The sequence below is a fragment of the Phocoena sinus genome, chromosome X (genome assembly GCF_008692025.1).
Source record: "Phocoena sinus isolate mPhoSin1 chromosome X, mPhoSin1.pri, whole genome shotgun sequence".
Taxonomy (NCBI): Eukaryota; Metazoa; Chordata; class Mammalia; order Artiodactyla; family Phocoenidae; genus Phocoena; species Phocoena sinus.
In genome coordinates this window covers 101,643,191-101,668,677 of record NC_045784.1, presented here as the reverse complement: position 1 = coordinate 101,668,677, position 25,487 = coordinate 101,643,191, and the positions used below count along the sequence as shown (strand labels likewise).

Below are 25,487 nucleotides of genomic sequence, written 5' to 3'. Positions count from 1 at the left end.
GCCTCGGCCCTCCCGTGTCTGCCCCGTGCCTGGGCAAGTGACCCAGCACCAAAGACAAACCCAGCGAATTTCCAAATTTCTTTGTTTTCATTTTATTTTTTTCCCCTCCCTCCCTCCAAGCTTCTTTGTTTAAATAAGTATTATAATCCACAGCATTCAGTTACTGGCCTCCTGCATTGAGTCAGGTAAGGTATGTAAAGCCCAGAACGCAGTGAGCTAAAACCTCTCTACACATACGCACACAGCCACTGACATACACATTGACATGTACATACTGACACACACACAATACCGGCACGCACACCTTTTCATACATACCAACACACACCAAAAATTCACGCTGGCACACACACATCGACACAGACACACTCACTGAAACACACACACTGGCAGGTCCACAAGAACAAATACAAACATAGGAGTAAGCACATGCCAGTACACACACACTGACATGCACTGAAACACACAGACACACTGACGCACACTGACACAGACAAATGCACACCTACTCACACATCAACAGCAAGCCGCACCCCACGGAAACCGGGAAGCCCAAGCCCCAGGAGGCACTTGCAGACGCAGGTGACAGGTCTTGGAGGGACCAAGGGGTTGAGGGAGACTTGAGTTACACACTTGGTTCCAGTCTGCGAGGTCTAGCGTTTTGGAGGCGGAGGCCTCCGCGAGGTTCTGAGGGTCCCTAGGGACAGCTGGGCAGAGGGGGGCACACTGGCGGGGCACCAAGGGTTCCCCGCTAAGGTACCCCCAGCGCTGGGCCGAAATGCACGGAGCTTTGGGGAGCGTGGAGCGCTAAGGCGGGAGGGCGGTGCTGCTGGGGGCAAGCAGGATTCCCCGGGGGCCCCGCAGTCAGCCAGCCCAGCTCTGCTGGGCCCTCCGCCGGCTCGCCGAGGCTCCGGGTATCAGCTCTCAGCTCTGCTTTCCAAATGTGCGCCTCTCGTCCCGCAGTCACCCAGATCCCACGTCCGGGTCCGAGCTAATGAGCTCCAGCCCCTCCCCGTCCTCCATGCCCCAGTCTTTGCAGGGAAGACCTGTCTTCCTGCCAGACACCCAGTCTGGAAGCGGCCAGTCCCCTCTGACTCCCCGCCCCCATCCGGTCCCGGCCCAACCTTACAGCGGTTCCTCATATACTGCCCTGTCCCCGCACGTGGCTACCACCCCAATCCAGGGCCTGGCGCCTCGCCCAGGCCCTGTCCCAGCGCCCTGGTGGGCCTCGGAGACAACAGCCGCCCCTCTTCTCTGCCACCACCATCTGCCCTGTGGGCCTGCGCTGTCTGTCTACAGAACTCCCCTGTACTGTCCCAGATTGTGCCAGGCTCTTCTCTTTTGGCGCCTCCTAGGTCTCCAGCACAGTTGGCACCTCCAATACTTGGCTCTTCTGTCCCTACAGTCACCTCTTGATTGTGTCTCTTCTTTCTTCTGTACCCCTCCTCCCAATCCAAATCCTCTGCCCGCTTGTTCAGGAAATGCTTAATTGGGGGCTTGGTGGATGCCAGGCCCCGAACTAGGCACTGGGGGACGCATTTTGCGGAGTCCTTGTTCTCAAGGTTCGCACGCACGTAAAGAGCTCCCTGCCTTCCCCCCTCCCCGCGCGCACGGGCCTCTGGATTGGGTCCCTTCTCCTTCTTTCTCGTTGGTTCCCGTTTTTCTTCTTTCCTCCCTCCTGCCCCCGCCTCAGCCGCTCCCGCCTTGGGCCGTTTCCCACGCTGCATCCCGGCCCCCTCGCGGGCCCAGCTTTCGCCCATGGATCTGTCTCCCCCCGCGGTCCCGGGTTCCACTCGAGGGTCTGAGTCCCTCTCCGAGACCAGGGCACCTGTCCTCTTAAGGAGTGGAGTGGAGTGGATTGCCCTGCCCGCTCGGGCCTCGGGCACGCCAAACCTGCCAGGGTTCGCCTGTCACTAGAAGCTAACAAGGGGCCACTCCCAGGAGAGGGGGTGCGGGGCGACAGGCCGGAGACGGGGAGAGGCGCCGAGGGCAAGGGAGGGGACCCGTCGTGGCGGTGGGCCGGGAGGAAAAGGAAAGCAGGCGGGCAGAGCCTCTGCCTTAGGAGGGTCTCCTGCACGCCGCGGCCGCCTAGTCTCCGGCTGACCCAAGGTTAAGGGGAAATCAGGGGGCGGGACAGAGTCACCGGAGGCAGCTCCGCGCTCCTCCCCAATATCCCCTTCAGTTGAGCTGGGAGCCTTCAGCCCCAAGCCCCTCCCCTGAGACTCCCCGGCGGTCCAGGCACTACTAGGGAGTGAGTCGTCTGAGCCTCCGTTCACACGCTGAGCGTCTAGGGCTCGGTGGGGAGAGGAGGCGTGGGGTCCGTTTGTATGAAGTACCCAACGGTGGTGAGCTCGGAAATGACAGCCCACAGCACCCGCCGCGTGGAAACCCCAGGGCAGAAGGGGCGTCTCGTCTCAGGACCGCTGGCCTCGGACTCCGCAGGTCACAGCTCAGCTGCTGGGCCCGCAGTGCGGCTCCCCCCAACCGCCTCCTTTCTAAGCTCCACCTTGGGGCGGCAGGTGCCGCAACTCGCCCCCGCCCCAGCAGCACTCCCGGGCCGGGATGGGGGAGGTGGGGGGAGGTGTGGTGGAGCAGCGAGACTCCAGCGGCGTGCGCTCCCCTCCAAGCACCCAGAGATCTCGGTGAGGAGGAAGAGGGGGTACAGGGGGCGGGGATGAGGGAGAGGAGGACCGCAGGGCTCAGCCGCCGAGTTGTGCGCGGCGGGGGCGAAGGGCGGGGGCTCCCTTCCAGCCTCCGGGGTCTGGGGACTCAGGGATGTAAGGCGAGAACAGGGGGGTGTGTGACAATTCAGCAGAGGTCGGGACGTACCACGGAGCCCAGTGGCGGGGGGGGGGCAGAGGACGTGGTCACCGAGGGGAGCCCCCGCTCCCCTTCGCAAAGGCCTACAACTGAGGCTGCAGGGAGAGCCGGAACTAGGCTCGCGGGAGAGGGAAGCGGCGCGTTAAATCCGCCCCCTCCCCGCACCCCACTTCCGAGGGGGTGGGCGATAGAGGAGAGGTTGGAGCCGCGGTGAGGGGGCCCCTCCCTTGCACCTCCCCCCACCGGACTTGGTCGCGTCCGAAGTGTAACACTTTCTCTTTGTCGGAGGAGCTCAACGGTTTCCTGTAGCTCGTGCTGAAGCTCCCGTTGCGGAGGCGCCGGTGGCAGCCCTGGCGGAGGCAGGAGCGATGGCAGCGACCGATATAGCTCGCCAGGCGGTGAGTGCGGGGCGTGGGTGCCAGCGCCGGGGCCGGGGGCCTCGGAAGGGCCGAGGGGACCTGGCCGCCGCCACCTCCACCGCGAGGAGGGCAGTGGGCAGCGTCCAGGAGCCAAGGCGCGGGGTCAGCGACTCAGTTCCCCTGGCCTCCCGTCCCCCAGAACCGTGGTGGCTGGCGTGCGGGTGGGGGGCCTGGTCCGGGTTGCGGGCCAGCGACTGAACTTGCATTGCCCAAGAGCTGCAGTCGGCGCTGCCGCCTCCCTGGCTGCAGCTGCGGCCCCGCCGCTGGGGCGTTGCCGAATGAATGGCCGCACTGGCCGCCAAGCCCTCCGGGTCCCGGCACCCTGGCCTCGCTCCCTCCGGCTGCCGGGCCGCGCCCCTGCGCCCCGCAGCCCGCCGGGACCCGGGCCTCCTCAGCCAGAGGGGCTCGGGGCTGGGGTGAGCCTGGGGCAGGAGGCGGCGAGTGGTGAGGGGGGCGGGGAGGTGATTGGCTGGGGTAGGGTTTCTCCATATGCATTACATATGTGACTGCGTCTGTGTGTGTATCACTGTGTGTGTATGAGTGCACGCGCGCGCGCTCCTGCCTCCCCGGGCGGGCGGCGGTGCCCGGCTTGTCTGTGACCCTAGATGAGTCCGCCAGTTTCTTGGAGTGTGCTCGCCTCTCTGGTGCTTGTCCCTGTGTCCGGACGCTTCTCTCGCCGTCTGCTTGTGCTGTGTGCCTCTGGGTCCCATTTGTGCGTTTTGTGGGGTGCAGTCCGCTGGCCTGTAGGTGGTTGGCTGCGTACTTTGGCGTGTTTCTGAGCACCTGACCAGGGTTTTGCGGGCCTCTGGGCAGGGGGATCTGTCTCCGGTGCGTGTTCAGTGTAACTGGCTTGTGTGCCAAAACCTGTGGAGCTGGCTTCTTGTTATGGGGACTAAGGAAAATCAGTGCGACGCTTGCAAAAGCGGTGCCCTCTCTCTCTTTTTGTTGGCAGCCGACTCTGGAAAAAAAAAAAATCTTCATTTAACGAACTGAAGTTTTCCAGACTGGGATGTGCAGAGAAATTATACTGAAGTGACCCGAGGCTCCATGTTTGTTTTTTTAGACCAGAAGTTTCGTTGCCAAGGGAGGGGATGATTCCATTTGAGGGAACAACCTAGCCTTTCTATTCATCCATGGGTATCTGGGATTTTAAGAAGCCCACAATTACCAGCACCCTGAGGTGAGGAAGGAGAGTGAAGTAGAGGAAGGTCAGATCCCATGACACTACACACACACACACACACACCCTAAACCTTGTGGCTTACTTATTTAAGGAAATAGTCCATGCAATGCAATTTCAGTGCAAAGAATATACATAGCCTCTAGGTATTTGGTGTAATTGAAACTGATTTGTTTTCAAAATCTGAATCCAGAGTCTGATAGCATTTCCTCTCCAGGAAATGGATACATTTATTCCATCCTCTTATTCTTGTTTGGAAGGGCAAGGTGATTTCTTTGGAACCTCCCCCACCCCCCTGAAAGACCCCAGCATGGAGCTCCTTATGCAGTCATGATGTGGAAGGACCAGCAGAAGATGGGAGGCAGTGCTCTGTGATAATGGAATTTGAGAGAATTTTCTTCTCCCCAAGATTGGCACTGTAATCTGTATTGCTTTAGTGTTTTGAGGGTTCCCAGAGTACCTTTCTGCTCCTCCATTATCTGCATTTTAGAGATGGCATGCCTTAAGTAGAGGACTTAGTCTCCTGGATTACACTTGCTCCATCCTTAGTGACCAAGAAGGGCACTAGTGATTTTTCTTGTCAGCTAATTAATTTGTATCGACCTGCCCATACTCTCTCACCAGTCCCCCTAATCTGAATTAAGATTGCAGGGCCGATGTAGCAAAGGGGAACATTCCAGAAGGTTGTGTTTCACCTCCGGCAACCCAGAGATCCCCTTTGTTCTGCAAATGGAGGTGGGGGTGATTTAGGGCCACTTGGTTTGCTTTGCTTGTTTCCAGTTTGCTCTGGCGGGCCTTGCCCTACTGTATGATGAAGAACATAATTGTATGCCAGATTCTTAAGCTGAAAGAGCAGCCCGAGCACTTGAGACCTTGTTATCGTGATAAATGGGTTTCTGGGAAAACTGACGTCACTCTCCATGCCCCCCCTCCCCCAGCCAGTGAAGCTCTTGTTTATGTGTCATTTGTCTCTCTGCCTGCCTTTGTGTCTGCAAGAAGTTGTAATTCACCAGGGGAAGATGGAATTAACTCGGGAGGCCTTTGGACGTCTGGCTGCTGACTGTTTCTTCCTGGGAACGAGTATCCAGGATTTGGGAGAAGAAGACTGGAGACTAAACCTAAGTGTGCCTGGCTTAGGAGTTCTTTTTAATGAGCTCTGAGACATGGTGCCCTGCAAGTAGTGCTCTGGTGTGTGTGTGAGGGATGGGCTGTCCTTTCCAGAGTCAGTTGAGGGTCACTGGCTTGTAAGGTAACATCATTAGTGACAAAAACAGACCTTAGAGTTGCTGGATAGGATCCTTATTTGGGCATGCATGCAACTTGGAAGTTCAGCTTTTGTGTACATGATACAATCCCATCCCATCTGAATGAACACCACAAAGATTCTGTAGGACAAAACTGTTTCTTCATCATGTCCACAAGTGTTTATTTGATTAACTGCTAAGTGTCCAGCACTATGGCTGGCTCCGGTCAATTATACCAGAAAAAAGTAGTAGACATAGTTCCTGGCTTTTACGCTTATTGTAGTGTAGTTGGAGAGACAAATTGTGGACACGGTGAAATAATTAGAGAACTATAGAAGATTCTTGGGATGTTTCCATCCCCAACCCCTGCCTGTGAGGTGGCTTGGGCTGCTGTTAATATATACTCTTGAGAGGTTCCATGACTTGTCCAAGGTAACTTGGCAAGGCACGGTGCAGCCAGGTAATGGTCTTTCTCCCTAAAGAAAGAGCTTGCAGGGCCTAACGCTGCCCTAGCTGTGCTGGTCCTGGGGCAACTGGTCCTGGGGCAACTGTCCCGGGGCAGCTATCCCAAGGCAACCGCCTACAGGTGGCTGCACTCTGGTCTTGCTATCAAATGACACTTAACCTTGATTCCCATTGAAGTGCCCTGCCTCAGCCATCTCCCCACCTCGCACTAAAAGTCATATGGTGCCCCAAGCAGGGAGAGGAAAACCCCAATATCCACCCATACCTCTACTGTGTATACAGCACTGAAGAAAATTTGCATGGCCCCAAATATTAAAAATTCTTGAATCTAGGCCGTGGGTACTATTTTCCAACTTTTCTGTGTGTTTGAGACTTTTCAAAATTAAAAGTTGGAGGGAAATTACAATGTCCGCCCTCCTCCCCACAAACGCACATGGCCCCTGCCCTCAGGGAGTTTACAGTCTAGTAGTGGAGGTGGACACAAATAATTACAATTATCTTTGTGATGTGCTGCGGAGGAGTGCTGCTGCCCGCTAGGATAATTCATTACAAGGGGACCTGATCCAGCAGTGGACAGGGGCGGTGGGTGACAGGAAAGGCTTGCTGAGGGCTTTAACTAGGAAAAGGGTAGGTGTGAAGATGGGTGAGATCTCACTTCTGCTCCCAGGCTGGGAACATTTCATTTGTTAATTCACGCACTTTTATTTTCATTCATTCCTTCAACATGTGTTTATTGGGCACCGACTCTGCCAGGCCCTGTGCCAGGTGCTGGGGATATAGTGGTGGCCACGGCACACACGACAGCCCTCTCAGAGCTTCCCCGTGAGAGGCCAGTATAAGCCCCATTTCCTCTTCATATCCTAAAACCTGGAAATGTGAGTGTTCGCGGCATTCTTATTACAAAACTGCATTACAGCCGAGCGATTTGTCTGTATAGTATAATGAGATTTTGATCTGCAGTCATGTGCACAGCATTTACTTTGTAGAGTCTCTGCTGTAAATTTTCTATTAATTGCTGGCTTTGTTACCCAGCACGGCCCCTCCCTTTTTGTGCTGTAAGGGAGCGAACCCATTGCATTAGCCTGAGCAAAACTAATTCGAAAGATAAGTCCCCTGGATAAAGGTATTCCAGAACTAAAGAGGACTGATTTCTGGACTTGCATGGGTTTCTGGATTATCGGAGCCTTGGTTTTGTATTATCGTGCGCAACTGAGGAGTGCTTTCAGTTGCATTTACGTTAAAACCACATTCCAGAAAGAAAGAGACAGAGAAAAGAAAAGAAAGAAAAAGAATACCATAGATAAGTGTAACATGTCTCTTTCAACGATCTCAAAACGCTTCCATCTGTATGATTTCATTTTCCCCAGCAGCTTCCTGGATGAGTATTACTGTTCTTTTCATTTTATGGGTTCAGGAAGACCAAATGACTTAGTCCAAAGTGTTACTGCTGGTCAGTGGATGAAGCAATGAAACACCTTCCAGATGACACAGACTCGTTTTTCTTTTTTTCAGATTCGTTTTTATATAAAAAAAACTGGCCTTTTCATCATGTTTCCAAGAAATAAAAATCCTGCCATGTCCCCTCTTCCCCCTCTTTTCACTGCGACCCCCCCACCCCACCTCAGTATACTCATGGAGGTTGAGAAGAGTATACTTGGGTGCTTTGAAGACTCTGATGTTAAAAAAGATTCTCAGCTTAAACCCCAGATAGCACAGTCATGGCTATGTGTGGGCTTTCTTCCTTCCTTCCTTCCCTCTCTCCCCTCCCTCTCCTCCCTCCCCTCCCCTCCCTCCCTCCCTTCCTTCCCCTTCCTTCCCTCCCCTCCCTCCCTCCCTTCCTTCCCCTCCCTTCCCTCCCTCCCTCCTCCTCCCTCCCCCTCCCTCCTTCCCTTCTTTCCTTCCCTCCCTCCCCTCCCCTCCCTCCCTCCCTTCCTTCCCCTCCCTTCCCTCCCCTCCCTCCCTTCTCCTTCCTCCCTTCCTTCCTTCCTTTCCTTCCTTCCTTCCTTCCTTCCTTCCTTCCCTCCCCTCCTCTCCCTCTCCTCCCTTCCCTCCCTCCCTCCTTTCCTTCCTTCCTTCCCTACCCTCCCCTCCCCTCCCTCCCTCCCTCCCTCCCTTCCTTTCCTTCCTTCCTTCCTTCCTTCCTTCCCTCCCCTCCCCTCCCTCCCTCCCTCCCTCCCTCCCTTCCTTTCCTTCCTTCCTTCCTTCCTTCCTTCTGTCCCTCCCCTCCTCTCCCTCTCCTCCCCTCCCTCCCTCCCTCCCTCCCTCCCTTCCTTCCTTCCTTCCTTCCTTCCGTCCCTCCCCTCCCCTCCCCTCCCCTCCCCTCCCTCCCTCCCTCCCTCCCTCCCTTCCTTCCTTCCTTCCTTCCTTCCTTTCTTTCTTTCTTTCCCATACTTTAAATAAAAATCTTGGAGCCACCAGCCACGTAATGATGGATTATTTTAAGTAACAACTGGAGGAGGCGCGCAGAATAAATTTGAAACACAGACCCTTCCTCCTTGGTTTGGCAGGAGGAGGCTTCAGCTGCCTGCACAGAGAAAGGACCACACGCTCGGGAGGGGGAGATAACGTTCCCGCTTCTGCAGTGTCTTCTCATTAGAGGCAGCCATCTGCTGAATTATGCAGCACTGGCCCTGCAGTGGGGTCATCCCTTCCACTCACTTAAAGGTGACTGGGCAAAAGATTCACGGGCCTTCTTGGGGACAGGACCCAGGGCTCAGGTTTCTCCTGCCAGGGCCCTCTCCGGAGCAGAGCTCTGCGCTTTCACGGCCCTGATGAGGTGTGAGGTCGTGTTCAGTTTCCTTTCGCAGCAGAGGCCCCCAGCTCTGAGCACTGGCGCTGAGGCAGGAACTGGGTTTTTTCAGATCCCCTTTAAATGAGACCAGATGGAGGCAGAGGCAAATTCAGGCTCCCCAGAGGACAGCTGGGCGTTCATCCAGAGGCCTGTGAGTAAACCTTTTTTTTTTTTTTCTCGTTTTAACAGATTGGAGATAACAATGACCAGAACACCTAGGAAACTCTAAATGGCCTGATTTGAAGGGAATCTGTCAGGCTTTTGTGGGAAAGTTGACCCACCCTGGGCAAGGGTCACCCCTGGCTGAGGTGGAGATATTTCACCTAGAATCTGGCTGGTTGGGTTCGGTAGCCCTGGGGCTCTTGAGCAGAGGCCAGGCTGAGGCTCAGGCTTGAGTCAGCAGTGAGGGAAATGGGAGCTAGAGGTGGGAGAGAAGATGCAGAAGAGGGGCACCAGCGTCTCCTGGCCTCCACCGCCTCAGTTGCCTCGTGTGGGCCAGAGGTGCCTTGGTGAGCCCACGGGCTTCTGGGTCATTTTCCATGACCCTTCTCCTCCCGACTGGCATCAGCCACAAGCCCGATGTCCCAGAATTCTAGCAGCAGAAAGAAATCTATGCGCCACTTGAGCCAGCTTTTCCATTTGAGAGCGGCGGTCTGCTTGACAGGGCCCTGGGTCCCAGCACCATTCTCTGCCACTAGATCACTGTGTGACTCGGGACAAGCCACTTCCTGCCTCTGAGTCTCTGTTTCCCTTTTTGTCAAATGCGCGGGTTGGATTAAGTGATCCGTAAGGGTGTTTCCAGCTCTGACATTGTACACTTCTTGTGTTTCCTCCAGCCTGATTTCTTTTAGGTCCTTGCCTGCTTCTGCTTCTGCTTCCAAACGAGGTGGCGGAATTTAACTCCACCCCTTCCCTGCTTTGACTCCTTGAGCTGGGTGGGGAGACGGCTGTAGAGAAAGCAAGTCTGTGCTTTTAGCTCAGCAGGGTCTCTGGAACTGGAATAGAAACAAACGACCCTTCACATGTTGTCTGTCCGTCCGTGTAGGTGTATGTAGCTATTGACTTCCTATAAAGGTACATGACAGCTGAATTTTTGTCTATTGAATCCCCTTTTACATGCACTAGGAGAGCTGGATATTTAATAGAATCCTGCTGTGAATCCTTCTATAGAATGAAAAGCCACTCTGGAATTGATCCGGTGTATTAAATCCAGAGTTCCATCTATTGGATTTGCCAAAACTGGGCCTTCTCCCTGTATGGTGAGGATGGTTTCCTTTGTGCTTCGTCAGGATCCCCTAAGCTGCTCCCCCACTGAAAGGCACTGGGGCCCCTAAGGGGTGCTGCTAGCTTTGGCAGGTTTCATTTCTCCTCCGAAAGGCCCCCAGATTTCTCTCTCCCAGTTCAGGGCATCGCTACTACTGTCAGTTTCCTCTCAGCTCAGCTTAATTGGAGCCAGGGAAATCGTGAGGTTTGATGTGTTAGGCATACTGGAGTTGTTGTTGTTTTAACCTCTGGGAACTTAGCAGTGCTCTTGTGGTTCTTATGGCTGATAATATGGGATAATAAGTGGCATTCACTCCCTTGGTAACACTGGAGGTAACAGATAGGGCTATCATCCACCTGACTGTTTCAGCAAGACTTTTTGCTGCATGTTTCAGGGCATGTGATTTGACTTTGACTTCTGGTTCACATGAATCCTTATAAGAATAAGGCATACTGTATAATAATGTTATATTGCATATAAATATGTTACAATAAGAAGAATAATAAGGTTTTATTGTGTTATTGGGAAAATAAATGTTTTATATACAATAAAACTGCCAGAAAGCTGAATACTTCACCAAATTTTCTGGTTATCTGTACATAAAGCAACTTTTTGGCTGTAACTAAAGATTTTGCTAAAATATCTGAGGCCACTTTCCTGCCTAGGAAAGTATCATCATAGAATCTTAAAAAAATAATATTTAAATTCTGATTATAAAAGTAAAATATGGGGCTTCCCTGGTGGCATAGTGGTTGAGAGTCCGCCTGCCGATGCAGGGGACACGGGTTCGTGCCCCGGTCCGGGAAGATCCCACATGCCGCGGAGCGGCTGGGCCCGTGAGCCATGGACGCTGGACCTGCGTGTCCGGACCCTGTGCTCCGCAACGGGAGAGGCCACAACAGTGAGAGGCCCGCGTACTGCAAAAAAAAAAAAAAAAAAAAAGTAAAATATACCTACTGTAGAAAATTTGGAAAACAGAAAAGCAGCAGCTCCTACAGCCCCTCCAAGCCAAAAGCAACCATTCTCACCATTTTGGTATATATTCTTCCAAGTTTTTAAGAATGCATGCATACTTTTTTTCCTCATGGTTGGGATGATCTTGTATACACAGTTTTTTATCTAACAGTATTTGGTGATCATTTTCCTATGCCATTAAATATTCTTAGAATCTATTTTTATCAGCTGTTTAATATTCCATCATGCATCATTGAACTATTCATTGAGTTTGAACGTGCTGAAGATTTGCAGGGTCTCTCAGAGATTGATATTCAGAGCTGGGGAGGGAGATAGATAGAGGAAGGGAAGGTGTGAGAGATCAGGCCCACCAGTAAGGGACACATGGGGCTGCCGGAGATAATCCTATTTCAGTGTTTCTGTCCTTTCCTAGCATCTTTGTGCCAAGGCCAGAGGAGAAAGTTGGGGACAAGCCCGGTCTTTGGCCATGAGTTCCAAACTTTTTGTTTTGATCTTGTCCTTCAGAATGACAGCTACTAACTTGGCCACCCCAGTTTTAAACGGAGGCCAGAAATTCTCCGTCGACACAGATGCGCCCTCGGTTTCCGGAGGCTTCCTACATGGCTTGCGTCCTGTGCCACAAAGGTTGGAAGGGGGGAGGGGGCAGGGGTTGCCCACTTGGGTGCTTATGGGACCCTTTATTTTCAGAATCACAGCAAGGGGAAAACGATGCACAGCTGGAACTGCCCTCACTCGTACTTCATAACACGAACCTCCGACTATTCAATTAAAACGCGCAATCGGTGTGTCCTCGGGGGAGGAGGCGGAAGAGAAAGCGTTGTTTCTGCCTGTGATATGAAATGTGGTATAACGTATTTCAAGACCGCAGGTGACTGCAGATGAGGAGAAAACAGGAAACGTAATTGGGGAGGGGAGTGGGGCCTCTCCCAGTTCTCAGGAGCACGCTTTCATTTTTGCCTGCCTTTTAGCTCCTCTCAGACGCTGCAGCCTAATTACCCCTGCTGCAAAGCTGAGCCAGAACTCGCTTTTCGTGTATTAAAAATGGTTTTTAAATTACACAGGTAATGTGTGAATACATTCATGCTGTAAAAGAATCAAACAATGCAGAAGCACACTGACTACCCCCGGAGGAAGCCCCTACTTCCAGTCCCCTCCCCTGAGGTACCCTGAGTTCTAGGTGTGGTGTGTGCCTTTTTAGTCCCCTTTCTCTCACATACATTTAAGTGCAAATACACGCAGAGGTTTTTTTTGCATATATGGCCTCATACTGTGCTTATTGTTCTACAGTTTCTTTTATTCTATATTATGTCTTGGAGATATTCCGATCAGTACCTATAGACCTACTGCATTTTTTAAAAAATTATTATTGGAGTAGAGTTGATTTATAATGTTGCGTTAGTTTCAGGTGTACAGCGAATGAATCAGTTATACATACACTTATATCCACTCTCTTTTAGATTCTTTTCCTATATAGGCCATTACAGAGTATTGAGTAGAGTTCCCTGTGCTATACAGTAGGGCTTTATTAGTTAACTATTTTATATATAGTAGTGTGTATATGTCCATCCCAGTCTCCCAATATATCCCTCCCCGCCCTTACCCCCTGGTAACCATTAGTTTGTTTTCTACCTCTGTGACTCTGTTTCTAGATCTACTGCATTCTTCTTAATGGCTGAGGAATATTCCAGAATATGCACGTACCGTAATTTAGTTAACTGGTTTTTCTGTCACAACCTATGAAACACCCGAACGAACTTTTTGGCCAACCTAATATTTTCCCCATTGTCGGACATTTAGGGTTTTTTTTTGTTTGTTTTTTTTTGTTTTTTTTTTTTTTTGCGGTACGCGGGCCTCTCACCGCTGTGGCCTCTCCCATTGCGGAGCACAGGCTCCGGACGCGCAGGCTCAGCGGCCATGGCTCACGGGTCCAGCCACTCTGAGCCATGTGGGATCTTCCCGGACCAGGGCACGAACCCGTGTCCCCTGCATCGGCAGGCGGACTCTCAACCACTGCGCCACCAGGGAAGCCCGGGGTTTTTTTCCCTAGGTTTTCAGTATTATAAATAATTCTGTAATGAGTTTCCTTGTACTGTACATGGACCTTTGTACAGGCATGTGAGTCTCTGTAGAGTAGGTCCCGAGGGGAGGTTGCAGGTCACGGGAGGTGGGCCATTTAACATTTTGGTGGCTGTGGCCTTTCTAGCCTCTCAGTTCAAAGCGTCAAACGTGGCACCACCTGCTACTCAAGATGATAACTTAAGGTTTTAGTGTCAGACGTCCTGGGCCAAGTTGCCAGTTCCATCTCCTTTTGTGCACTTTGCAATCCAGGGAACATTCAGTTGACTGCAATCAAAGCAGTCAGGACCTCAATTAATCCGGCCACGTTAAGGAGAAAGAGGAAAGAGATAAGCTATCGGAGGTTTAGAGAGGGAAGAGGGAAGAAACTTCCAGGGGCTGTCCAGGGGTCAGTGTCCATTCAGCCCAGTGTCCTGTCCTTTTCACCATTACGTATTTACCTCTGAACAATGAGGACTGATGTTCATAACGGTGACCTTGACATCTTCTAAGATTCATCAAAGCAGGAGTGAATGGTGCTCGCTAGGCAGGATTTCCTAAAGCAGGAACTGCATATACAAATTCATTTTCGAAGCTTTCTCAACTACAAGGATTGAGACAGACAGTTTGCTGCTTAAATCTTGATTAGCAAGAAAGACGCATTACCCAGATTCCATGTTCCCTAGTCCCCAAACCTTCCAGTTAACTTAGGTATATTGGACACCGGGTAAAAAGATACAGAAGAAAAAAGGATTCTGAAAGTTACCAGTGGACTTTACCAAATCCAGACCAATGGACGTTTCTCTGTAATTCTTCCTGACTTCAATCTTGGCCTCTGGTGACAGAAAACTATTGGGTCATCTCTTACTTTTCTGATCATCCCCCCACCCCTTGGAAGAATTCTCTTCATCTTCCCATTCCTTACTTGTGGGCATTGCTTATATTCAGTCCTTAATTCTTTTCTCCCTGTACTGTCTCTTGAAGAACACATCCAGTTTCATACCTCTCACTGCTAAATTTATATCTCAGTCCTGAATTCTCCCTGAGCCTACAATCCCATATTGCTAAGTACTTAGTGGGTAGATGTGTCACCATAAAATCAAAACTATCTTGTTTTCTTTAGTATAGAAAATGCTTTTACAAATCCAGAAGAGAAAGACAAGCACCCATTTTAAGAAAATGGACAAAGACGTGAATAGGCAACTCGCATACACAGACACAATACACATATGTAGTTGAACAATAAAAAAAGTTCACTCTCACTAATAAAATGCAAATGAAGTTACATGATGCCATTTTGCAGTGATTCAATTCACAATGGTTAAAAAGCCTCAAACTCAGTGCTGGTCTAAGTATGTGTAAACAGACACTCTCGCATACTGGCGTTAGAAATAGACATTTGTAATATTCTCTGTTGAATGATTTCTCGGTGTGTACCAAAGTCTTTCCAGTGTGTGTGGCCTTGCACCCAACAGGCTTTAATTCTAGGAATTTAGCTTAAGGAAATAATCAGAGACTATGCAAACCTGTAAGAACAAGAATTATTACTTACAATGTTGAAAACTTGGAAACACGCTAAATGTCTAGTAGTGGAAGACATTTCACTGGTTGAGAAAATGTGGTAAATTCCCACAATGGAATTCTATGTGGCCAAAAAAGTAATGTTTTAGAAGTATACTTAATTACTCAAGAGAACATCCATACTATATTAAGTGTCCGGTTATTAAGCCAGGTGATGAAAAGGAATATACAGGATTATCCCTATTTTGTAAACAAAAAAAAAGAAAAAAGTATTATATATAGACTGTAGGGAAATACATGTAAATACTAAGTGACTGTCTCTGGAGAGTGATATTATGGGTGATTTTTATTTTCTTCTTTATAATTTTCCATATGTTTTAAAATTTCTACAGCGAACATGGATTACTCTTATAAAAAACCTGATAAGTGTAATTTTAAAATAATGGCTATTTAAAACCAGAATCTTCGACTTTTCCACTAAAGCACCCTTTCCTGGCTTCCCTCTTTCTGCCCTTGGTGCCATCAATCCAATCTCCCAGGCGCAGGACCTTGCAGCCTTATAGCTTTGATTGCTCCCGCACTCTCTGCCCAATCATTCACCGAGTCTCATCCTTTCTGTAGGACGGCTCTCAAATTTGTTCCTCCCTCCTGAGTCCCAAGTCAGATCAGTTCACTTCAAGCAGCATTAATCGTCACAGTGCCTGGCTGTCTGTCACTCTGCCAGTTCAGCGTTATTGGAGTCCTCTCCTAATATGTCTTCCTGCCCCTTCTCCTTCTCTCCTCCCATCGATCAAGCGCCCTGCAGCTGGAATGATCTTTTGAAAAGACTACTTGTGTCATGGCCCTCCCTGCTCAAAACACTCAAAATGCCCCTTTCAAACCCCATTGCCTAGGGAATAAAGGCCATACTCTTTCTTCTGCTATTTAGGGCTCTCACAGCACTGGGCTAGGTGGGAGATAACTGTGGGCACGTGGGAGGTGTTTGGGTGAGGCTTGACAATGAAATAAATCTTTAAGAATAAGATGTGGAGTTCTCCCCGCTGCCTTCACTGTCTTCAGTTTGAAAATTCCCTTTCCTCATCTTTTGGCACTTGGACCAGACGCCCTGGAGCACTTGAAGTTTCATGGTGCTGAGTTTGGACACAGGAAGAGGCAGCCGGGGGTGATGATATATGGCTCAGGAAACCTCAACTCTGAGTCCCTCCCAATTTCCGATGCCTGCTGAGTAGGAGGCTCCATCGAGAAAGCATATTGGCTCTTAGGTTTCTGTCTCCCCTGCAGTCTTGAGGACCAAGAATGAACAGTGGGAAACTTACATCTTTTTTTAAAAAAAATTAATTAGTTAATTAATTTTTGGCTGTGTTGGATCTTTGTTGCTGCGCGCGGGCTTTCTCTAGTTGCGGTGAGCGGGGGCTACTCTTCCTTGCGGTGCGTGGGCTTCTCATTGCGGTGGCTTCTCGTTGCGGAGCATGGGCTCTAGGTGCGCGGGCTTCAGTAGTTGTGGCATGCAGGCTCAGTAGTTGTGGCTCGCAGGCTCTAGAGCTCACGGTCAGTAGTTGTGGCACGTGGGCTTAGTTGCTCCGCGGCATGTGGGATCTTCCCGGACCAGGGATCGAACCCGTGTCCCCTGCATTGGCAGGCGGATTCTTAACCACTGCGCCACCAGGGAAGCCCCTTACATCTTTTTTTGATTGCTTTGATAAAAAGATGGAGAAAAGGGTGAGGGAAAGCAAAAGGGGGTGAATGTAGCCCTGAGTGATGCAGGCCACTCATAAAACCCAGCTGTCTTCAGGTACCCCTCTGGGGCCCAGAATATACCACCCAGGACTGAATGATGGCATATGGTTGTCTGTTGAGACTACTCCACTGGAGGGTGTGGGGTGAGATATGTGAGGGTAACAATCTTGCCAGATGGCAGTCATGGGCATGAGGGATCTTTAGTTGCGGTGTGCGTGCGGGATCTAGTTCCCTGACAAGGGATCGAACCTGGGCCCCCTGCATTGGGAGCGAGGAGTCTTACCCACTGGACCACCAGGGAAGTCCCAAGAAGAGAAATTGCTTTTTGAAGTCCCTTTGTCATATTTACTGAACACTTATATGTATTCCAGGCATTGTACTAAGCTCGTTACATGTGTTGGCATATTTGAGTCTCCCAATCATCTGTAAGGTAATATTATGTCATTTGACAGATGTGAAAGGAAACTGAGTCTCTGTGAGGAGAATTAACCCAAGGCTGGGAACCTTCTCATCCCCTGACCCCCCCCCCCCCCCCCCCGCCCTCCCACCCCTTACAAGCCGCCTCTGTAGTTTGCTGTGTCTGGAACTATGTGACGTTCATTATGGAGCCTCAAGGATGACTGTACCCAAGAATCCATGATTTCTAAGCGAATGGGTCATTTTGCTTTGGATCAGGGACTAGCTAAGGGGAGATGGGCCCCAGTGGGTGTTAATTCCTAGCACAGAGAGCATTTGGATGGGGAAGTGAGACCCAGGTTGCTCTTAAGCACATTTTCATTTTCTCCCCTCCCTCCCCTTCCAAATTAGGGTGAAGGTTGCCGAACTGTCCCCCTGGCTGGACATGTGGGGTTTGACAGCTTGCCCGACCAGCTGGTGAATCAGTCAATCAGCCAGGGCTTCTGCTTCAACATCCTGTGCGTGGGTGAGTATTTCCATAGCAGGAAATTCTATTACAGAATATGGATCCTTAATGGCTAGGTGTGGCTCTGCAGGTCATTAGGTTCAATAGTGTGTCATTCTGATCTATTTGCAGGAGTGTTTCTGCCCCTTTTCTTCTTTTATCCCTCTGCTTGCTTTGGTGAGCAGCTGGCTGTAGTTACATTTTTCCCTGCCCAGACCAGAATGCGGGGCCATACCTTGGGGGGAGCTGAGCTGCGTGACACCCAGTGGAAATTCTGTAAGGGAGCTGGCTGGCTCAGCTACTCTTATCAGGCTTGTTCTGACTGCAGAAAATAGGAGCTAGGGCAGAATTGGGAGGGAGGTAATGGCTGTGGAAAGATGCCTGCTTACCAGCTGTGGGCAGTGGGTTGGGTCTGTCTGTTTCCTCTGCAGCCCTGCTGTGCTTGGTACAGTTTGAGCTCTGTGCAGGCACCACACAGCTGTGTGCCAAGTTCTTTTTATTCCCTTTAAGTGTATCTGTGCCTGGACCTTTAGTCTCAAGTGTGGGAACCATGTCTTAGTCACCTCTACTGTGCTAATTACAGCACGAAGAGAGTTCAATAATGTATGTGAAATGAACGCATGAGTTATCCCCGCAGGAGCCACTCACTACATTTCTCAAACACTTTCCCATGTTAACAATTTGGGTCCTTACTAGGACTCTGGGAAGTGAACAGACCAAGTGGCATTCGTATCCTCATGGAACAGACGGAGACCAAGAAACTCGGGGAGGCGGGGGGATAAGGGACTTACCTGAGGCAACACAGAATAAGTGGCAGAGCCATGACAGGGACCCAGGTCTGCCTGACCCTTTGTCCCTCCCACTGCTTTGGTAACCACTGCCAGAGACATCTCTTGAGAATGCAGAAGCACTTTGGAAACTGTCAAGCACCAGCCAAGCAAGTCTCAGGAACAGCAGTTCCTTGACATTCTTTGAGAATCTCTCCTTAGACCTTAAATAATCCCAAATTTGCAAACACGATCACAGTGTAAAATTTTCAATATACAGTGCAGTAAGGCGTACCTGCATATTTTTAGTGACATACCTCCAAACCTTAATGGTTCTATAAATACCATAATAATGGCAGTTTTCATGCCCGGTCGGAACACTTTTGCTAATTGCCTTTTCCTGTTTTTGTACAGAGCATACGGGGAATTCATTCATACTGAGGGTGTGAACCACTACTGAATTGGATATTCTACTCTCTAATGTAGTCTAAAGTTCTGTTTTGTAACTAAGGTCATTCATTTTCTTGGACTCTGTTTTTTCTTCTCCCTCCCTGGCACTCCTCAGATCATTTTCTGTCGGAGAATTAGCTACACACTCAAGGACAAGTAGAGAAAACAAAGCCACTTATAAGTATGGTTGACAGGCAGTCAGCTAGGCTCACTCACTAGTGAAATGACTCACTCTCACGCACCAGCTTTGGAACCTATGAGATGAAAATATGTGCTTCACGGATTTACATATCATGGGCCTGAGAGTCCAGATCTAGGCTGTTAATTCTTCAGATGCCAAAAGTCTACCCATGGTTACGATGAGGTGCTATTAGGAGAGGGATACAAAATAAACAGCAGTCATGGTGATCGACATCAAGATCAAATACCATCACGTCCAGTATTAGCACTGCCAGATCTCTCCCATCTTTGGCTGATGGCCAACTTATTTCACATAACATTTGATTACTGAAAAACTTCCACACGAACATATTGGAGTCCCTTGGCATTCCTCCCAGAGCTCCGGGTGACCTGCATTGAAGCTGAGGGGATGAGAAGTGAAGTGACAGGCCCACACCCGTCAGTCTCTCAAACCAAGTGCAATTGGGTGGGCTAGTGAAGCTTTAGGAGGGAGGCCGCATAGGTCAGGATGGCTCTCTGGGGGCGGCAGTGTAGGGTAGTTGGACATGTGGTCCACAGGCTCCCCTAGGGCCCGGAGGAAGAGGCAGCCAAGCTCAAGGCAAAGTGAGTGGGAGAAATATTTCTTTATTTCTTTATTATTTATTTTTATATTTGGCTGCGTTGAGTCTCCGTTGCTGCGCGCGGGCTTTCTCTAGTTGCCGCGAGCGGGAGCTACTCTTCATTGCGGTGTGCAGGCTTCTCATTGCGGTGGCGTCTCTTGTTGTGGAGCACGGGCTCTAGGCGTGCAGGCTTCAGTAGCTGTGGCGCACGGGCTTAGTTGCTCTGCGGCATGTGGGATCTTCCCGGACCAGGGGTGGAACCTGTGTCCCCTGCATTGGCAGGCGGATTCTTAACCACTGCACCACCAGGGAAGCCCCAAGTGGGAGAAATAGTAAACCCCTACCCACCCAGGCATCGTACATATGCAGCTGCTTCATTGTGCACCTGCAGGCATGGAATCGCTCAACTGCCCAGGACAGACCCTCCAAGAGGGGAAGGGTAGAAAGGAGACCCTCACACCCAAGGAGTCACCTCCTCTTTCTCTCTCTACTTATGAAGTTTCAGGAAACGGCTGCCCTAATAGCTCCCCTCTTAGCCGTGCAGGTGCACCCCTTGGATGCACCCGCCCAGGCTGGTTAACTGCATTCCCCATCCCTGATCCAAAAAAAGCCTGCAACTCATGCATCCGCCTCTCTGGCTGGGCTCAGAAGCCTGTCATTGCTCTGAGAACCCACAATTTGGGCCAAAGTCACAGGCGGCTTACGGTGGCTCTAAGGCTGCAATCTCAGCCCAGCCGTGGGACTGGGTAGCGTCACCGACGTGGCGAAGGATCCGTAGCTTGGCTGCTGAAGGTGATCGTTTCTCTCGCAGGACCTTCAGCGACCATGCTTTCATGCCTACTGCCTGTGCATAACGGTCAACTTTACTCCCTTAATGACGATTATAAAATGGTTCTGTTTGGGCATAGAATATGTTTCCCCAAAGGATTTTCTTTTCTTTTCCGATAGGGCATTTTAAGTGTAAAATTATGGTAACACTGGCTTTGGTTATTAACAGAGATCTAGAATATTTTTATCACAGTATTGTTTATTGTGGTGCTGGGCTGCTGATCAGAGGCCCCAGCCTAGCGGAGTGAGTACCCTCCGTGCATAAGTGCGCATGTGCATGCTGGCATGGAGAGGGAGAATTTTTATGAATCAAGAGCGTAATTTATACATAAGGGCACTGATGATGACACCTACGATCATTATTTTTAGAGGGCCAGGCACATGGGTGTGAGCATATTATGGCTCCTCTCCAACAGACGCTATGGTTGACAGTAATTACCGAGTGGGCTGAGGTCCCCCTCCTGTTCTAAAAAATCTACTAGCCCACTCCCAGTCTACTAGCTTAGCTTTGGAAATCACTCGGATCCCAGGATTCTAGATATAGTACAGGAGGCGTTGGAGGAACGACTAGAGTCGGCAGTGCAAACGTTCTGCTGGGAAAGAGCCCCAAAGAGACTCAGCCCTCTGAATGTGCCAGCAACAGAGAATGCCTGTGACGAGCACAAAGGGTCATAATGCTAATATTTACTTTGAAACTGCTCAGGATTCCAGGCTCAACTAGGCTCTGTTGAACTTGGAAAAAAAAAACATACAAGAGAAGCAGGACTGAGGCTCAGTGCAGGAGGAGGGGAAGGGCAGCTAGCATTCTCTCAGGGTTAGGGAGCGATGGTTTCATCTCTCCATCTCTGGGAGAGGCAGCCGTCCACCTGTCTGAGACAGGCTGCCAGCGGTGGTGTGCTGGTCAGCGTCAAACCACCCACTCTCAGGAGAAAAGTTGCCGTGGTTTGTAGCATTTACCAATTTTTGTGCTGTCATTATTCCCACCATAGCTGGTTTTAAGCTGCCAACATGACATCACTGCACATGGGCTTGGGAAGAACTGCAGGAAGCCGGGCGAGCCGGCTCCAGCACACCCCTGTTTGCCAGGTCTCTGCAAGATCAGGAAGAAGTAGAGGGCAAGGTCACAGAGCCAGGCAGGACCTCATCCCCATCCATAGGCTCCCTTGGCCAACAGGAGTTCCTGGAGAGTTCCCTTTTGGACACCTTCCGGTTGAACTCAAAGATGTTTCTCTTGGTTTATTCCAACATTCGGAGCCGGAAGAGACTAGCTCTCCTGATCATTGCTGTATCCCCGGCTCCTAAACCTGTGCCTGGGTCCTATTAAAGGTTCTAAATATTTGTCGAATGACTGAATGAAACAACATATCACACCTATGGGACGCACTAGAACATGCATGGGCTCCAGTGTCAGACTGCCTGCGGTCAAATGCTGGCATTGCCACATACCACTTTTGTGACCCTGGGCCAGTTTCTTCCTCCACATTTTATAGATGAGGAACGTGACGTGCAGAGAGGCTGAAGAGCAGGGGCACATTCACACAGCTAGGAAGTGGCTCGGTTAATCCATCTGTAAATTAAGGACAAATAGTAGTATTATCTAATACACAGTCTTATTTTAGGGAATAAATAAGGAAATATATGTAAGGTATTTACAGTGGCGCCCACATAGTAAGTGCTCCAGGAGCAGTAGCTGTTATTATTACTACTCAAACCTGCTCATTTTATGGAAAAAGAGACTGGAGTCCAGAGAAGGGGAAGGGCTAGGCTTAGGTCACAGTCATTTAGTGATAACCTGCCTGGGACTCTGCATTTCATCACTTGCAAGGACTTAATTGCACAAGGTACCAGAGGATGCAAATGTTAACAGCAGATGAGGAAAAGGGCTAAGCTTTTCTTTGTCACAGTGGTTTTGAACTCCCGGTAGAGAGGTCAACATCAGACTAGCCCAGGGAGTATAGTTTGAAAAAGCAGATTTCATATTCCATGTTTTAAATTGAATTCTTTTTTTTTTTTTTTTAATTTTTAATTAATTAATTAATTTATTTATGGCTGTGTTGGGTCTTTGTTTCTGTACGAGGGCTTTCTCCAGTTGTGGCAAGCAGGGGCCACTCTTCATCACGGTGCGCGGGGCCTCTCACTATCGCGGCCTCTCTTGTTGCTCAGCACGGGCTCCAGACGCGCAGGCTCAGTAGTTGTGGCTCACGGGCCCAGTTGCCCCGCGGCATGTGGGATCTTCCCAGACCAGGGCTTGAACCCGTGTCCCCTGCATTGGCAGGCAGATTCTCAACCACTGCGCCACCAGGGAAGCCCTGAATTCTTTTTTTAAAAGCTGGTGTTTCCAGGATCCTATCTACATTAAGTCAAGTGAGAGGAAATCCTCTGGGCTGGTGGAGATGACTTAAAAAGGGTTAAGAAACCCCGCTGTACACTCTGAGGAGGGAGGAGGAGAGAGAAATTGACCCCTCGTGACTCCTCAGGTTTCCTGCTGGAATCTAATTGCCAAGTCCCTACCTTCCTGCAGGGGTGTGGAATCTGCTGACCTGATCTGAGTTGAGCCGAGAGTGGCTCCCCTCCCCCGCTCAGTACCGGGCCCAGGACAACATCCCAGGCTCAGGCTGGGTCTGTGGCAGCCATCGAGAGAGAGAGATCGAGAGAGAGAGAGAGAGAGAGAGAGAGAGAGAGAGAGAGAGAGAGAGAGAGAGAGAGAGAGAGAGAGAGAGATCCCACCCCTCCCCGCCCCCAGGCTCCACATTGATGGAAAACTGGAACGGGACAAGCACACTTGATTTTCTGCCCTCTTCTCATGCTGCATTTATCACAATTCCCTAGACACCCGCCGGGTCTTTTCTTCCAGACACTCATCATTGAGCATCTAATTTCCACAGCCCTTTTGCACTGGCAGGCGTCCGGGTGGTCATTTTCTCCGTTGCCCTGCCCTGCCCTGCCCACCCGGCCTGCCTTTCTACAGCTGCGCAAACAGGGCGGGCCCTTCCCTCTGTGGTACTGCTCCTGAGGCCTCTGTGTGAGCCTCTTGCTAGGCGCTCCGGGGAGTACCAGAAGTTGCCCATCCCCTGCTCTCTGGGAAGTCTTAGGATCAGGGAGTCAGGGAGCCAGCTCTGGGTGCTGGGGAGTCAGGGGCCGCCCCGATCTAGGAGCTGCGGGGCGTTCAGCAAAGAGCTCACAGAACGGGAGAGAGGGTCTGAAAGTGGGGATGTACATGGACAATGTATTAGGCACGGACAAAGGCCGGCGAAAATGTAGCTTAAGCTTCAACGCCCAGAGGGAAGGCGAGTTAGGGAGAGGCAGCCACCCTGTGTTCCCGTTTCAGAGGTGCCGGCCCCTTTGCAGTGGAGCGGCACCCGCACCTTGGGTGGGGAGGGGGGCGATGTCTTCCGCTGCTTAGCCAAGTCTGCCACTTCCCACCTCACCAAGTTTTTCTGGGGACCCAAATACTTCCTGTTCCTTTAGGGAGGGAGAAAAGGGCCTCTTCTGGGAGAGTCTTTGCTGCTAGCAGGTATAACAGATCCTGGCTGGAAGCACGATCTGTGTGAGGAACCATTTCCCTCCACCCTGGCAATCAACCACATTAGTCAGACCTGGCTCTGAAATTGGGCTGGGGAGCCGGGTAGCCAGGCTGAGTTGAATGTTCTCCTTGTTTTCTCTCTCTCTCACACTGATCCCTCCACATACAGAAAGCTCTCAGCATAGACAGATATTTTTAAAAGCACCTCCTGCATTCATAGCTCATTACTCCGGATAAAAGAGGTTTGCAAGATGCAAAGCTAGACACACCCAGAGGTGGGAGGGGAGATGGACCATTTACGGTTATGGGTTGTGCAGCTCGAACCCTAGCCCTGGACTGCCCTGCAGATATGTGCTGTCGGTCACAAGAGGGGACCTTCCAGGCCAGGATTTGCCCAGGACAAACCCACTCCCCCCATTCCCAACTGGGAAGGTGTGTCAATTCCCACATCTCAAGGGTTGTGAGCAGGCAGAGGGAGAAGAGGGGTGATGATAGCGGAACAGCAGGGTAGTCCGGGTCTTCAAAGCGCAGTCCTTGGTTCCTGGCAGTGACTTGACATCCTTTGCGTCTCTCAGGAATAACCTCCACAAACCTTCACCAGTCCCCGCAGCCCTTCCCCGACTCGTTGCCCTGGTGCGAAAGCCAGTGGTTTTGAAATTCCAGGGGTTTAACTTATTAGTATCCCGCAGCCTGTTAGTTAAACAAACAACTGACTGGCTTGTTTGAAATTTAAAGGGAAGAATAATTTGTGGCCTGCTAAATTCCCTCTCCATTAGCTAAAAATGGTCTCCCCACTGGGATGCATATCTGGGTGCTGTCTGGGCCTGGCTGGGAGAGGTGGGGACTGAGAGGAGAGGATACTTATTTGATGAGGGACTGCTGTCCCTTTCTTGTAAACTTGAAGATAGCCCTTAAATTTTTATTATGAAAGCTATACACGTTCCTTGTAGAAAACTTGGAAAATAGAGAAAAGCATAAAGAAAGAAGTGAAAAGCGCACATAACCCCACCACCCAGACATGACCGTTGGTAAGAGTACATTGTACGCCCTTCCAGTGTTTTTCTAGGCATAACTCTACCTCACCATCACTGCCTTTAACATGGTTTCTTTTTCTGACTATAAAAACAATGCATACTCAATTTTCAAATAACACAAAAATATGAAGACTAAAAGAAAAATTACCCCAGTTCCACTATCCTGAGATGACTACTGCTAATATGTTGGTGCAGTTCCTTATACTCTTTTTCACTTAACTGAGATCAAATAGTCCATGTAGTTCTACGTGCTCTTCACTTAGTGTCTTACCGTGTACATTTTCCCATGTCAGTGAATATGTATCCGAAACATGTGTAATGGCTGCGTGGTCATTGTGTGAATGCATCATAATTCATTCTTTTGTTTTTCAGGAGAGACAGGTTTGGGCAAGTCCACCCTCATGGACACCCTGTTCAACACCAAGTTCGAGGGGGAGCCAGCCACCCACACACAGCCGGGTGTCCAGCTCCAGTCCAATACATATGACCTTCAAGAAAGCAACGTGGGGCTAAAGCTCACAATTGTTAGCACAGTGGGCTTCGGGGACCAGATCAACAAGGAGGACAGGTAAGGGAGGCGGTGGGGCGGGGAGGCTACTGGGAGGCCACGGGGAGGAGCTCACCACTGGGGTCCCGCTGGACCTCTCAGGTGATGCAGGCAGGCAGCAGAGCTCACTAGCGCCGCCTCCGCCCAGGGTCCCTGTCTATTGCAGTGTTCTACTCCACACGCTTTG

The 25,487-nt window shown here is 50.5% G+C and overlaps 1 protein-coding gene across 10 annotated transcripts in view; it reads left to right on the top strand.

Moving 5' to 3' along the window:
* Positions 1–2,946: 2,946 nt before the first annotated feature.
* The window catches only part of SEPTIN6 (septin 6), a 67,944-nt gene continuing 45,403 nt past the window's right edge, over positions 2,947–25,487 (top strand). The window contains exons 1-5 of one of the 10 annotated variants that reach the window (XM_032621003.1): positions 3,181–3,218; positions 8,990–9,070; positions 11,663–11,782; positions 17,279–17,393; positions 25,126–25,321. In XM_032621003.1, coding sequence (XP_032476894.1) covers positions 25,155–25,321 — 167 coding nt within the window. In that variant the 5' untranslated portion in view covers positions 3,181–3,218; positions 8,990–9,070; positions 11,663–11,782; positions 17,279–17,393; positions 25,126–25,154. Of the gene's footprint in view, positions 3,219–8,989; positions 9,071–11,662; positions 11,783–11,845; positions 12,027–17,278; positions 17,394–25,125; positions 25,322–25,487 lie in introns of those variants that run through there. The other 9 variants (XM_032620996.1, XM_032620998.1, XM_032620999.1 and 6 more) reach the window with 9 other exon arrangements.